The sequence below is a fragment of the Protomyctophum parallelum genome (assembly GCF_964188405.1).
Source record: "Protomyctophum parallelum genome assembly, chromosome: 22".
NCBI classification, from domain to species: domain Eukaryota; kingdom Metazoa; phylum Chordata; class Actinopteri; order Myctophiformes; family Myctophidae; genus Protomyctophum; species Protomyctophum parallelum.
The window spans coordinates 25,935,498-25,951,107 of record NC_139714.1 but is presented as its reverse complement, the minus strand read 5'-3'; the positions used below and the strand labels follow the sequence as shown (position 1 = coordinate 25,951,107).

The window sequence follows — 15,610 nt, the reverse complement described above, 5'->3', positions numbered from 1 at the left end:
TACAATGTTAATGAGCATTCATTAGATATGATAACTTCTTGCAACAGATCAAACATTCATATAGGCCCTAAAGGTAATCCAGCAGTATTGGCAGTGAAAGCAAACTCTTAAACTATTAAATTCTCTATTTTCCTCAGTTGTTGTTGTTTTTCGCATTTGGAATCACACCGGATTGTTGTAGGCTACAATGCAAATGTTATTTTTTGAAACTTTGTATTTATTCTAAGTACACATTTTTATAATATTGGAATGTATGTGTCACGTTTGGCCTACTACAGCAACAATACATTAAAAGAATGTTTAAATTGAAGAAAATAAACAGTTAATTTCCATATTATATTTTTGTAAAGCTATACAGGGAGCCACAAAGGGGCTAAAGAGCCACATGTGGCTCCAGAGCCGCGGGTTGCAGACCCCTGATCTAATCTTTTACTGACAAGTTGGAGGTCAAGTATAGAATCTCAAGAGGGGGAAGTGCACCGGATTGCATCGTTGAGTCATTATTATTAGGAAATGATTAGTAATCAATGGACCATTGGTTGAGAAACAGTGGGATGTATACACATGGGATGCATACAGGGACTGATTAACCCCCACGAGGGCCCCTGGGCCGGTACATTTTTTGGGGCCCCCATAGCCCGTGTGTGCGCAGAATTTTCATGTTTTTATCAAATTTTGGACCTAAATTTAACAATCGGGAATTTGGCCAATGAAGGTCTCCAGGAGCTCTTTTCAGGGCCATAAACCCAGAACAGAGCGGTCCAATTTCCCCAAAGGACGCCTGAGAGCCAAGGGCCCCTGGGCCACGGCCCCATGCACTGGCCCAATGGCTAATTTGGCCCTGGATGCATATCTAGCATTACAAAAGCACGAATCTTAACCCATGTCCCCACCCAACACAACAGTGGTCCCCACTGGTTGCTTCTAAGTCAGGGACTCGGGGTGGTGGTCCCTCCTTCACAGTCAGTTGAAAACCCCTGTTTTTACATCATCATATGAGTTGTTTCATAGTATCCTTTTTTTTTGGCTATAGCTTATATTAGACAAGTGTCTCCACAAAAATGAATGTCAATGATGATGGTCAAAGTATAGGCTACGTGGACCTGACTCCAGGCTATGCAGAATGATTTTCAAATAACATTCGTTGTAGGTTGATCCTTTTGTTGTGCAACAGCGCCCTCGTGTGGCTAAATGCTTCCATTTAGTTACAGGCAGGAATTTCATTGGGGCCATTCGACTGGGCCCATCTTGTATTTGTAACAGTTGTAACTAGCCAAATGAGTACTTTAACTTTTCATACTTTAAGTATAATTTGATGATTTGATTGATGATGAAGTACAATACTTTTTCACTTTATACTTGTTGCAGAAATTTTCTATAAAACAAATCTTAGTACTTCGACCACCACTGCCCATCTTCAATGTATGAATCTTTGCTAATATTGGTACTGTAGGCTTACAAAGTTGCATTATTTTAAACCATGTATATTAAAAATAAAATCAAGTTGCCTCTCAGGTGTGTATTCTCTAGCTCATTTGCACAATTCATTCTCTCATTCCAGGCCTTTTTCTCCCCGTAAAAAAAAACGAAAAGCATGCCAGAAGTTGCACTTGCTATTCACAGGGTTATGTTCTCCAAAGTGCCCCTGGCGGCCCTGGTCAGACATATCAACTAATAATAACTACAGCCTATTAAACACCCAACCTGCTTTATATGTAAATTAACTGCCATCAAAGTGCCCATAATACTAGTGAAATAAAATTATGTGACACAGTGTCATCATGAAGATTAATTTTCAGCTTCTCAAGTGTCAAGTTGCTTCGCTGCATATCTTTGACAACTGTAGATGTGTCGTGTGCACCGTTGCCTGAAACATTACCTCCCCCCCATCAAGACTTGGTGAATATAGCTTGAGAATCAAACCTTCTGAAGGATCATCCACTCTTCCAGGAAATTGTTTGTCCAATTATATATACAGACAGCTCTGCTGTTGCTCCGATCTGTCGTCCTCCTAAGACTACTAATCAATGGTGATGATATCCACACTTTTCCTGGGCTGTGTGTGCTCCAGTTCCTGTCGATTTGATCCAATGAAAGCCAATGAAACTGGTCAGATGTCCAATGATATCCAATGAAATCAACAGGAACTGGAGCACACACAGCCCAGGAAAAGTGTGGATACCAGACTTATGTAGACTTAACCCAGGGCAGGAGCCAGGAACCCCTTTTGGTGTTAGCATTATGTTATGCTTTAGCTATTGAAAAATAGCAGATCTACAAGCTCGTAGCGCGCCACTTGTAGGTCTGCTATTTTTGAAAAATCGAAGAACGACTGACACACACAAACAGGCCAGGGAGGAGGGCTTGTACAGTACAGTACAGCACTACTTACTTCAAATGGGTCTGATTTTTATTAAAGTGGGGGCCTCCAGGGGGCACCAATGGACCAATTTGAATGGAGGGTTAAATTGAAAATAAATATCCTGAAAAGTGCATGCACGCACGCACGCACGCACACACGCACACACGCACGCACGCACGCACACACACACACACACACACACACACACACACACGCACAAAATTCATAACATTGTTGGCGCCCCTAATTTTTTTTACAATGACCTATGCCCATTTGGGGAGTTGGAGAGGACAAGTGCACTTTACAATTGCACGTCATACAAACACGGTACACCCAAACCGTTTAGGGAAATTAACTTTGAAGGCAGTCAGATGTAATCTACCCTCCTCAGTGTCTGGGATGGATAGACATGTATCGTGTTCAAATGGAGTGCATTAATTTAAGTTCTGTTACAGACTGTTAAGCTAATGTGTAAACTGCAAGTTTTTGCCAAATGAGAAGGTTTCCCCAAAGGACGTCATTCTGTGCCGAAATGTAATTAATTACACTGTGTCATCCAATAAGATTCTTCATGGAAATGAATCCTCATTAAGGAACCAAACAATGAAATACTGTCACAAACAGTCAATAGAGCTCATAAATGACTCTGGTTTTATATAATATAGTTGAATGAAAATAACTCATGTTTCAATTGTCTGGGAGGAGCTAGCACACAAAATGTCTTAATTTCTGCAACAAAAAAGAAAAAGAAAAGCACACACCTAAATATCAACGCTCACTATTGTATCACCCCAAAGACATGAAATGGTTTTAACCACTTAACCCATTCTGGGCGGGCACCCATTTTGGTGTTGGCATCATGTTATGCTTTAGCTATTTAAAAATAGCAGATCTACAAGCTCATATCGCGCCACCGAGTGGCGCGATACGAGCTTGTAGGTCTGCTATTTTTTTTAAATCGAAGAGCGACTGACATTTTTAGAATCTGATCTCAGGTCAGAATGGGTTCATCAGACCAGTGTGTGTCCGGCGGAAACCTCGTATGAATCTGATCTCAGGTCAGAATGGGTTAAACCCATATGTATACTGTATGATGTATGCAGTGGAGTTCCACCGGGCTCTTTACTTGGTCTGCTCCTTTTGTCCTTTCACACACCAATTCTCTTCAGGGGAAAAATAAACGATCAACAAGCTACATAACGCGTTGCACGGCAACACGTCGTCATTTTGTATAGGTCGCCTATTTTTCGGCCACCACCCCCACACTGCTGTAGAGTAAAAACCTGGAACGCATGCAGCTTTTAACCACATTAGCCATTATTTTAAACTTCAGCTCTTGAAAAATAGCAGATATACAAGCTCATAGCGTGCCACGCCACGAGCTTGTAGATCTGCTATTTTTGTTGAAAAATCGTCAAAATGTGGCGCAAATCTTTGAATATACTGCATGTCCTTTCACAGCAAACGTTTTCAACTCACTCTCACTGTTCTCGGAGGTCCCTGGAACAAAGCATATTCGGCCAATTACATATATATATATATATATATATATATATTTGGCGTCTCACGAGCCCTCCTTCCACAGAGATCCACCTCCAGACAACAACCTCCAACCAATCTGCAGTTGAAAGAAACTCAAAGGCCATTTCAAAGTGCTGTGGATGTCAGAGAATGACAAACAAAATAGCTTTTTGGCATTTTACGGTTCGTCCTTCACGGGGCTAGACTCTGGAGTGTGTGCTGAATATCGACGGTCTAACTGTTGAATTGAAAACAATAACCTATATGGCCCAGTTGGGAGTTGGAGTCTATAGAGGACAAGTGCACTTTTACTATTACACGTCCCCATATACACCCAAATGCGTCAACACGTGCGCTCACAATGTGAGCTTGCAGATCTTATATTTCAAAAGATTAGTATAATTTAAAAACTTGTGATGAGTACTTTCTACTTTTGGTACTTTGATGCCAACACTTTTGCACTTTTACTCAAGTTAATTTCAAATTCCGGACGTATACTCGTAACAGAGTATTTCTACATTGCCGTATTGATACTTTTAATTAACAACACATTCCCTGCTGATCACGACATTCCCAACTTTTGTTTTCATTGTTTAATTCGCTGTTTTTGATAACTTTGAAGAGATACATGGTTTCCGTCGGACACAGTAGGATAAGTCACACGTCTGGATCACGTCAAAAAAATCAGTCACACTGGCTTCTCAGGGCTTCTGGGAAAATTGAGGCGCAATGCAGAGTCTATGAGGGGCAATGGCGGCGGCGGTGTCTCCCAGTTCCTGCTGCTGATGTTGTCGGGACCATGGAATATTTTTGGACACTATTACAAACGATAAGGCGGATTTTAGATGAATATTAGACGGATTTTAGACGAATTATAGGCGGATTTTAAGGCAGAATTTATACGACCGCGGCTCGGTTGTTCTTCAAAGGTTAGTGGAAAACAACGGCATTTGTTCATACGAAGCACAGTAATGGACAGACTGTGACACGGCCGCCGAACGAGGATGATTCAAGCACAAACAGACCATGCAGTCCAGTCCGCCGTTCCGCGTCGGGGCCGGCTGAGATAGACCTAGATGGAACTTAGAACCACAATGCAGGGGTGGGGTTTCAACAGGAGGGTGGAGACACCTTGAAAGACACCGTATACGAGTTCTGTGTTCCTTGGCTCGTCTAGACCTTTTGGAAACTAGATTTGCCACCATGGGCTTGGACCGCGGGCAGCGGGTCGGCGAGATGATTGTATTTACATAACACTCCCACACGTGTTCAAATCCATTATAATATATTTATGTCTATAATCATCTGATAGATTATTCAAGATAGATTCAGGCCCATATAGTCTTTGTTAAGGCAAAAGTCCCGTCGATGAATTGAAGTTCAACCTGTACTGCAGTTCTCTGTGTTATTCTCTTTCACCAAAAAAGAAAAGAAACAGGCAAAACCTTCTTTTACATTTCATTTCATAAAATAGACTCCATAATATAGACATAAAAACAAAAAAAAATGCAATGGCAACCAACAGTCGTCTGCTGTTAGTGGTTTGTATTTGCATCTCCGTCCCTCGGGTCCATCGCTGGGGGAATTGTGGTGTTGGGACAGCCGAACCACTTCCAAAATGGAGTCCTCAATGTTTATATCTCCGTCTAGTTCTTTGCCACACTACACACACACACGCACGCACACACTCACGCGCACGCACAACATTCCACTCGCTCCCCCTTTGATTTTCAAAAGTGGATGATCCTTCCAGTTCTTAAGGTGGTGGGTGTAAAATATTCCTCAAAATAATTTAGAGTCCAGTATTATAAATTAAAAAGAAGACGGAGAAAGAAGAAAAAAATAGGTTTCCGTACTAAAAACACATGATTCAGAACATCGCGGCCCCAGACATCGAGGTCTCTGGGTGAAGGAAATACACAGGGCAAAAAGAAAAACTAAGTTAAAGGGTCCCTTCACGCTGCTGCATTTTCCAGATTTTTAGCAGCAGCTCTCCGCCGGTTTCCCGAAAAACACGTCCAGTCTGCAAGGACCTTTAATGTTTCAGATGTGTTCAAATGGAGTGGCTTCGTCCAAATGTTGGGGGGGGGTCGGTTGTGGCCTATTCATTCCATTCCATTCCATTCCAGTCCAGAATGTCCAACCTGCTGGAGCCACTGGGTGGGGATGCGGGGGGTGGGGGGGCTGGGCTTGGGGTATTGTATTATCTGCTCACAGTGGACGTGCCCGAGCGCAGGGTACTGGGCAGCTTGTCTGAGCCGGGGATCTTCCAGGGTCCCGGGGAGACGGGGGTTTTCCTGCCACCGCCGCCGCCGGTGCCCTTGTTGTTGTTGTTGTTAGGGTGGCCGGGACGGCTCTCCCCCGGGAGGCCCCTGTCCACCAGGTCCCTGCAGGGCCGGGGTCTGCCCGTTTGCCCCGATTGCCCCCGGTTGTCGTCGTTGCCACCGTTGGCGTGCGTGGTGGACCCCCCGGAGCCTCCCAGGGACTGGGTGGTGGTGGTGGTTCCCATCTTCCCGCCGGAGGAGGAGGCGCTTCTCTCCGCGGCTACTTTCCGATCCTTAGACCTCCCCCTGCTGGAGCCTCCGGACGGTTTGGCGTCCCCGAACTGTTCGTCGCCTCGGCCCCCGTCCCCCTCCTCCTCCTCCTCGGGCATGACCCGCTGCCCCCTGTGGTGCGCCCCGCTGCTGCCCTCGTTGCGGGCGGACCTGCCACCCTCATTCCTGGCGGCTCTGCCGCTCCCCGTGGGCACGGCGGCCGGCCCTCTCTTCCCCCGGCCGACGCCATATTCTGGGTGGAGCGGCCCCTCCTCGGCCCTCCTCGGGGGGCTCTGGGAGGCGCGCTCCGCCCGGCTCTCTCCTCGCGCCGCCGGGACCTCCGGGGGCGACAGGCGAGCCAGGTCGGGGGTCAGCGGGGTCAGATGAGATGAGGGCGATGGCGTCATGGACGGGCCGTCGACGAGAGGAGCTACTTCCGACAGGCCTGGGGAGGCTGCAGGCCGAGCGTCCCATGGGGCGGCATTGTCTGGGGGGACGCGAGCACACATGCGTGAGTGCAGTGCACGAGCACGCACGCACGCACACACACACAGTTGAAAAGGACAAAGTAAGTAACACATAAATGCACAACAAGGCTTCTCCATCGACTCACACCTTCTCATAGGCATGCACATACACACACGCGCACACGCACGCACAGTCGTAAGGTATAGAAATCACAGCACTACAAGCTATACTTCCTGTCATGTCACAGGGCGACTCCACTTCTAGACAACATCAGTCTATACCTTCCCCTGGCTCCCTGTAAATCCCAGGCCACAATGTTGGCGGAAAATCGACAAGAAAGAAAAAACAGGTTTAATGAAATGGAATGATGTGACCAATAAGACGGTGCTTTAGTTCAAATGAGAACCTATATGGGCCCCCGGAATTCCTCTCTCTCCCTCCCTCTCTTTCTCTCTCTCTCTAGCTTTAAGCACTCGGTATCCGCCACAGTGACTCTAAAAGGTGTGTTTCTTCAGAACCGTCCACTCTAACAGCCTGTTAGCCTCTGTCCCTGCACCAGCGAGCAGTGCTGTGAAGTATATCCAAGTAGAGTACCTCAGCACAATGTTGATGTATTTGCATTATTATTATAATGTACAATACCGTTAGTTCTACTCCACTACATCTCGGATCCATCTCGGACAATGCGTGGCGCGATGTGACGCATTGTGAGCTTTATAGAGCTGCTGTTTTCAAAATATCTGAATACATTTTAGGCATTCGAAAACAGGTGAAAAGCGACATTGTGCATAATGAGCACTTTCTACATTTGGTCGTTTTGCTATAAATTGATACCAATAGCCTACCAATACTTGATACCAGACTTTTACTTGTAATAGAGTAGTTCTACATTGCAGTATTGATACTATTACTTAAGTAAGAAAATGTGAGTACTTTTTCAAACCACTGTTTTTCTGCACCAGTGAGCCATATGCTCCCTGATCCATCATTCATTCTCACTGGGCTAGGCAGCGGGCAGAGGCTAGGCTAGGCTAGCTGCACTATAGTGGCTACACCATGAGACACAATTATAAAATGAAAACACCCTCACGCCAGATTTGAAGTATATTGTTGCTGTTTTTTTTAAATTATATAATAGATATTAGCCTGGCCCAGCAGCCAGTGTGCTTTCTGGTATAGAGGGGCGGGTAGCGCATGGAGCAAGCACTGGATAATCACCAATCTGAGTGAAATGAAGTCTGTGGATTATATTAGTATTATTATATATTTTATTATATTAGTCTGTGGATTATATTGAACAAATATATTCCAGTATTCCAATGTAACCAATATATTATATTGGACCAAAAGTAACCCTTGGATTCGTTGGAACACATGGTTCATTTTCCATTTCCTGAACAGAAACCGTCTTGGACATAGAAGGGTGTCCACCCGACCTCAGCTGGAGCTAACGAGCTGGACAAAGTACCTGGTGGATCAGAGGTACGCACCGGCTCATCATGGTCTGTTGTCATCCCTCGCTTGCTACAGTGAAGTGACTTCTGCTTTTGTGTAATAACCACTGTGTGTGTGTGTGTGTGTGTGTGTGTGTGTGTGTGTGTGTGTGTGTGTGGTTGGTTGGAAACCTATCACTGTCGCACACTGTGATAATGCCTGCTGTCAGCTCACATACTCTACATATGAACTACAGTATGTATGTCTTCCACAGTGTCTCTTTCTCGCACGCGCACACACACACACGCACGCATGTGCAGAACATCTGTATGCTTTTAAAACCGGGAAAGCATCTGATCTGCAAGCTCACAGCGTGTCACTTTCACGGTGCACTGCGAGCTTGTACATCTGCTACTTTTGTTTAGAAGGCATTTTGTATAATCGGTCACAAGTCTCAACGGGTTGCAAACAAAGTCACATTTCTTTCTTTTTGGGGGGAAACTATTCTTTAACACAATAAAAGTAAACATTCGTCTCCTTTTGACACGTGCACGTTTGGAATGGATGGACACTCTCTCTACGCGTGCTTCGTTGGCAAATTGCAAATTAACTACCCGGCCGAGGTTGTAAAACAATGAGTAAAAGCCCACACAAAACGCAGATGTTAAAACGCGGCCTATTCTACTTTGGGATTTACCGCAGCGTGGCCCAGAAGAGAACAGGCGAAAACGCACCAGTGATTTAGTACACCGTCTGTTGCATTGGGGCTGACCTAGAGTAATGGTCCCTGCGAGTGGATTTCACAAGCTTTATGTCCCCCTCAAGGCAGGCTATAGAATATACCCTCCCTCCCTCCAACACAGTGGAGGAATTAAATCTCTGTCGCAAACGGAGCTGGCCAAGATAAAGACGAGGCTGAACAACAAGACGACGTGGGAAACCGGCATTACATCGCTCAGGTGTGTAAAGCCTGGAGGGTCTCCCCTTTACCCACTACACAGACTCCCACTCGCTGCCGACGGCTGATGAATGGATTTCACTCAGGGCTACTGCACTGCATGCTCCCTCTTCCACTGGTGTATACAGTAACTAAGTACATTTACTTAAGTGCTGTACTTAAAGCGTAAGACCACTTTCTTTTTGTGTTGCCATGATGTAACTCCAAATGTGGATGTGGAAGAATGTTTTTTCCAGTGATTAGAAACATTTTATGGAAAAATAAAACCACATGAGTTTTGGTGATGCTCTATATTGTCTGAATCAACTTAGATTGTGTTTGTTTTACGTACTAAAAGAGTGACTTTGAGAGCTGTTTCAGTGTACAATGTTAGTCAATGAGGAGCATGTTTTGAATGATCAATTTCTAATCACTGGAGCAATTATTTTTGAGTGGTGCAACCACTCCAAGGAACAGCAATGTCCGTGTTGTTCACCTATGTATGTGACATTCACCTATGTATGAGCACGAGTATGACTATTAGTACCAGTAGGGGCGTTGTTGTGCCAAACAGAGAGAGAGATAGTGCTGTACTGTTGCCTGCTAATATGAGAGAGAGAGAGAGAGAGAGAGAGAGAGAGAGAGGGGAAGGAAGGGGGGGAGAGGGGAGTTGCACCACTCAGTTCACACAGGTGTGATTTTAATTTCTTGTCCACCCTTTAAGTACAATTTTGAGGTGTTTGCACTTTTCTTGAGTCATTCCAATTTCTCTGATCCAAACATTGTACTTGTAGGCCTACTCCACTACAATTTGTTTTACATTGTAGATTTGGATTATAATTACAAAACATAGCACATTTCAGCCATCTGGAAATAGCCGATCTGCAAGCTCACTATGTGTCGCTTTGTATTATCTTCTATTTTCAACAGATTTTCATACATTCAAAAAGTTGCACAATGACTACTTTTACTTTTGGTACTTTAAGTACATTTTGAAGCCAACACTTTTGTACTTTTACTCAAGCACATTTAGAATTTTGGACTTTTATTCGTAATAGACTATTTCAATATTGCAGTATTGATACTTTTACTTAAGCAAAGTATGGCAAAACGTTTTTCCACAACTGCTCTCTGTTCACTCCGAGGGCCATGGGAGTGGATAACACACTGAAGCTTTATCACCAGAGGCTTCACACATGTAAACATGGGCCCTCAAACCGCCCCCTAAGGTCTTCCACTGCTGGCCTGCTCGCTTTGCCTAAAAAAATGGCAACTAAAAAAGACGGGGAAGCAGCTTTTTGCTTCTACGGGCCGTCGGCATGGAACAAGCTCCCACTGTACCTTCGTCAGGCAGCCTCTGTAGACATTTTTAAAGCACAGCTCAAGACCCACTTCTACAACATTGCTTTTAATTGATCTTTTATTTTTTGTTATTCATGTCCTCACTGTATTGCATTACTGCTTGTTTTTTAATGTCGTTGCCTTGCTTTCCTTTTTTTTCTCCATTGCTCTGTAAAGCACTTTGAGCTGCATTTCATGTCATGAAAGGTGCTATACAAATAAAGTTTTATTATTATTATTATTATTATTATTATAAAAGGCGCCACTCGTGGATCGCTTGGATTCCACAGCGTAAAATCATCTGCCGTGATATTATTTACGATTCATTTCCCCGGCCCGGGCGATTCGGATTGCACGTTCATATTGCATTACTGCTTCCGTGTGCGCAGGTTATACGCCTGGTGATCTTTCCCTCTCTCTTGAGTACTCGAGCGATAGAAGGCGAGCGCGGAGTTGCTTATTCTATGAACTTCATAAGACTTGGATATATCTTTGGTGAATTTGTCCTTCAAAAAGGTCTTGGTGCCAGATATTTTGTTGATGCCATGTGGTTTGGATGCTGACGCTTGTAAAGGATGGGATTTGGGTTGAAAAGTGGCAGCCATGAATGTCCCCCAAGTTCATGGCAATAAAGGTCCCGCTTCATGGCTGGTCTCCAGGGGTCCTGCAGCTAAATCACTGATAGTTACAGTAGAAACCTAATAGATAATTAGAGGCTCTACTGTATATTGTCAGTGTCAAATTAATTGTACACTGTAGATCCAGATCTAGCCTGGGTTCCAGCCTGCTCCGCTGCATTCAGAGATTTGGTGTCCTAATGCCACGGTTCTCAAAGTGGATGGTTTTCAAAGTGAATTGATTTTTTTTAATGCTGTATCGTTACAATTATGTTGATCTAATTGACAAGTGTGCTGTCAGGTTTTGCACACAATCAATTTGACTCTTGGCACAAGATTCCCTGTGAATGAAAAGTGCGATACAAATAAAATTCATTATTATTATTATTATTACGATTCATATTATAGTAGTGGTATTGATTGAAAAGCTTTTAATGCATATAGTTCCAAATGCATCTAAATGAACACGTGGTTATAAGTATGCTTATTATCTGTATCTGTGACGAGGGGGGGTATATATGGAGAAATGTGTCCCCTCCAAGGGGGTACCTGAGCCAAAAGGGTTTGAGAACCTCTGCCCGAATGCATATCACACCGATGGTCCTATCTTGGGCACGCCTTACCCTTTATCCCTAAACTTATTTTGCCATATTTTTACTATCTTGAAAAACATAAAAAAATATGTCAACTAGCCAATCTACACATCGACATGTTGTGAGCTTGTAGATCGACTATTTGAACTATATTAAGGGTAAAGGGGTGGCGCAAGATGGGAATGAAGGAAACGTTGGGAACCACTGTACGTGTCCTGAAGAAGTAATCACAGCAAAACACAGCGTTAAGGGCTTTACAGACGGGAAGAAGTACACAGTGCCTGTAGGGTTGCACTGTCTGTTCTTGGATCAGTGGCGTTGCACTGTCTGCTCTTGGATCAGTGGCGTTGCAATGTACTCTTGGATCAGTGGCGTTGCACTGTCTGCTCTTGGATCAGTGGCGTTGCACTGCCTGCTCTTGGATCAGCGGGGTTGCACTGTCTGCTCTTGGTAAAACACAGAAGGACAATGGCTCTGCCAGTAAACGGAAGGCAATCTACGGCTGCTTCAGTGGTGTCAAGTCAGACACCACTCAGGGAAAAAGTGGACAACGTGGACAACAATCCAGCTGTTGTCGCGGGTGGGCGTGAAATGAACACAAATGCCGACATTGCGGGACCCTCAACTCCCCTACCTGGCCACTTTCCTCTAATATAATAGGCACGCAATTCGCTTCCCGCGTGAAAAGCCCTTGGACACTCCACAGCACATCACAGCACCACAGCACGACACGGCAACACCAAGGTTAAGAGCGGTAGAGAGAAAGGAAACATTCCGATGGTCACAAACCGTGTCTTTAGAGTGGCCCATTAGGTAGAAATAGGGGGCGCCATGCTTGTCACTTTTCATGCACATGGAGAGACTGGAAGATGCCATTCCTATAGAAGGGGAAGTAACAGCCTAGACCGATCATTAGGGTTAGAGATTGAAATGGAACAGACACACAGTCACACTACTGCCGTTATTTTAGTCAAGACAGAAGAGATCGAAAATGAGAGAAATACAGGAGAAATAGTATTAATGCACAGAGGATATAGCATTGAATGAAGACGCATGCCCGAGAAATTAGCCCGTCGCTAAGTCCCTCCCCAACCCGTCCTCGTCCAATAGGCACATTAGCAACCGTGACTAAGAGAGGAGACATGGCACGCTTTCCTTCTCACCCATTGAGATGCATGTTAAATGACGGGGATTTCTCCATATAAATTAAAATAATCGATCATTTCTGTAGCAAGAGCTTCAGAATGTCTTCTAAATCTAGTCAACCAGGCCTGCAGTAGGATATGCAATGGACAAATGTGCAAGACAATATTTCAATGTACCAGAAATATGAGGAAATGTTCGAGGGAGAAACAGTATCCAACTCGCTCAACTTTAACGACCGTCCGCCGAGTTTTCATGTAATGCACGGTAAGACTACGGTGATTAGTGTTATTGCTATCAACTGGGTGGCTCAATCGTGTAACTTTCCCGACGTTGAGCTGTGTATGTGTTCAACAATACAGCCATGCAAAAATAACATTGACAGCTATGAGGTGACCTTCCTTAGCAACGGTTGCTAAACTATTTGGATTGGCATTGGACTATCACTTTTTGCAGTGGGGTTTAGCAAAGGGCTAATAGTAAACAGAATTGTTACAAAGAGATACAGTGACTGTAAGTTAGACAGTGAAAAGAATAAAGCAGTACGACCCAAAGCTTAAAAGGATAAAATGATGGCCCTGGAGACAGACAGCCATACATACAGAGAGAGTGAATAGGGCCAGCAGGGTTATTGCGGTGATGCTTACCGTACTCCGGGACCTGTCCGCTGCCCCTCTTGAGGAGCAGGCGGACCCGCCGCCCCCCGGACTTGATCAGCTCGATGGCCCTGGCGTGGGTCATGTCTCTGGTGCTTTCTCCGTTGATCTCGATGATTTGGTCCCCGACCTGAAGGACATTATTGGGGGAAGGTGAAGTGAGTGGTGGTGGGAAAAAGCACCAGTATGTTTCTTTGCTTAAGTGAAAAAGTATCAAAGTGGAAGTGCCCTATCTGAAATGCACTTAAAAGTACAAAAGTATCCGTCGGTATCCAAATATACTTGGTATATATATATATATATATATATATATATAAGTACCAAAAGTAAAAGTACTCATTGTGAGGTATGTCCCATTTCACAAGTTCAAAATGTATGAAATATCTTTAGAAAATAGCCTCACAGCAATAGGGGGGGGGGCGCAAGGGTTCAAGTGGTTAACCGAATCCATGCCACCATTGACTTTCAGTGCCGAAAGAATGCACAAAAAAGGCTGCAAAGAAGACCCGTGAATCGGCCATTTTCGTGCCCCCATGTATCACCTTCTCCAGTGTTAGAAACACTAATATGCTAAGCAGGATCTCGGGATAATGTTTTATTAAGCTCCTAACATCGTCCTTCACCTCATATAAACTCAATCTGAGCCTCTAGCCGCTAAAGATCACATGCGCGTGTGTGCACAGAGTTTTTGGATTCTGATGACGTCACACCATGGAAGCGCTGCCTAGCGACAGGAAGCTAAAATAAGGTAAAGAATAATAGTATTCATTCAGGATTAACACTCTTAACATTTCTTGTGTTCTCGTGCTTGGCAAAGGAGACTTTAATTCATATTCTCGAGATTTCTCGAGTTTGGCAATGATTGTGTTGCACTATTGTGTTGCAGAAATGCATTCCACAAACAGCCATGAATCATCATCATTTTTCGTCCGCGGTCGAGATCATGGATTTCACAATGCCACGCCAGACTTCCCGGTCCTTCATTGCCATCCCCAGTTCCTGCTTAGTGCTTACTGATGCATGTGTCCCTAAGCGATGACATCAGGGAACGACAGTTTTCTACCTCTGGTCTGCTTTGAGGCAGGACTCCAGAGAAGAAGGGAAGATATATCAGCTCTGTAGCAAACTGTGTTATTCTGGATCAGAAGATTGTTGCCGTATATTAGAGAAGTCGATGAGTGGCTCTTCTAAGAGAGATGTTGCGCTCTCATTAGAAGGCGGGTGTAAGTGCCATCCAGCCGTTTCTCTCATTTCTTTGAAAGTGTCCATGTCTCGGAGCCATAGAGTAGAATCGGCTCGATGGTCGTCCTAAATATGTTTTACTTTGTCCCTAAACTGGGATGACCATATTTTATGCATGTCATTGCTGGCTGACCAGGCCATACCCTTCCTAGTTTGAAAGTCCTTGAAAGTCCAGCCATGAATACGTTAATACAGCTGAAGAATATCAATTAAAAACATGTTTAGGTGGGACCGCATCATTACATAGACTTCACAAACTGAATGCACAGAAACGCATCTGTTCAACAATGACAGGCAACTAGTTTTTGAATGTGACAAAAGGCAAGGTAATTATCTCTGCAGGTTTGAGGCATGGACGGCACACATTAAGTAGGTAATTAATAAGCCTCGTTAATGTCAATGACGATTCACAAGCATCAGTCAACGATTTACTGGCCTGTCTCAGCGGCTTCTGGGAACACCAATAAGCATGCCTAACCACAAATAGGTGTCCGCTATAATTAATTTCAGCCTCAATTCAAAGATGTCATTTGGATAGAATTAAGGCAGTTTCCAAACTAAAGATTTGGAAGATAGATTTCATATCCAAGCAAAACAACACTACTAGGCTTATTGTATGAAATACACTGACAAAGACAACCTTAGATTTTTGTTCGTTTTGTAAACACACAAAGTTGGTTCAGTTAGTTATTGTTTTATTAATGTTTCGAAGTTTGCTTAGCTGACTCAGGGCAAAGAGCAATGAGCATGACTTCACTTGTA

General features: G+C 44.2%; 1 protein-coding gene across 1 annotated transcript in view; it reads right to left on the bottom strand.

The window, feature by feature from the left end:
- Nucleotides 1-5,151: 5,151 nt before the first annotated feature.
- The window catches only part of LOC310853208 (membrane-associated guanylate kinase, WW and PDZ domain-containing protein 2-like), a 78,512-nt gene continuing 68,053 nt past the window's right edge, over nucleotides 5,152-15,610 (bottom strand). The window contains exons 17-18 of the mRNA XM_083757449.1: nucleotides 13,598-13,736; nucleotides 5,152-6,904 (exon numbers count right to left, since the gene is read on the bottom strand). Of these exons, the coding sequence (XP_083613575.1) occupies nucleotides 6,087-6,904; nucleotides 13,598-13,736 (957 nt within the window). The 3' untranslated portion in view covers nucleotides 5,152-6,086. The remainder of the gene's footprint in view (nucleotides 6,905-13,597; nucleotides 13,737-15,610) is intronic.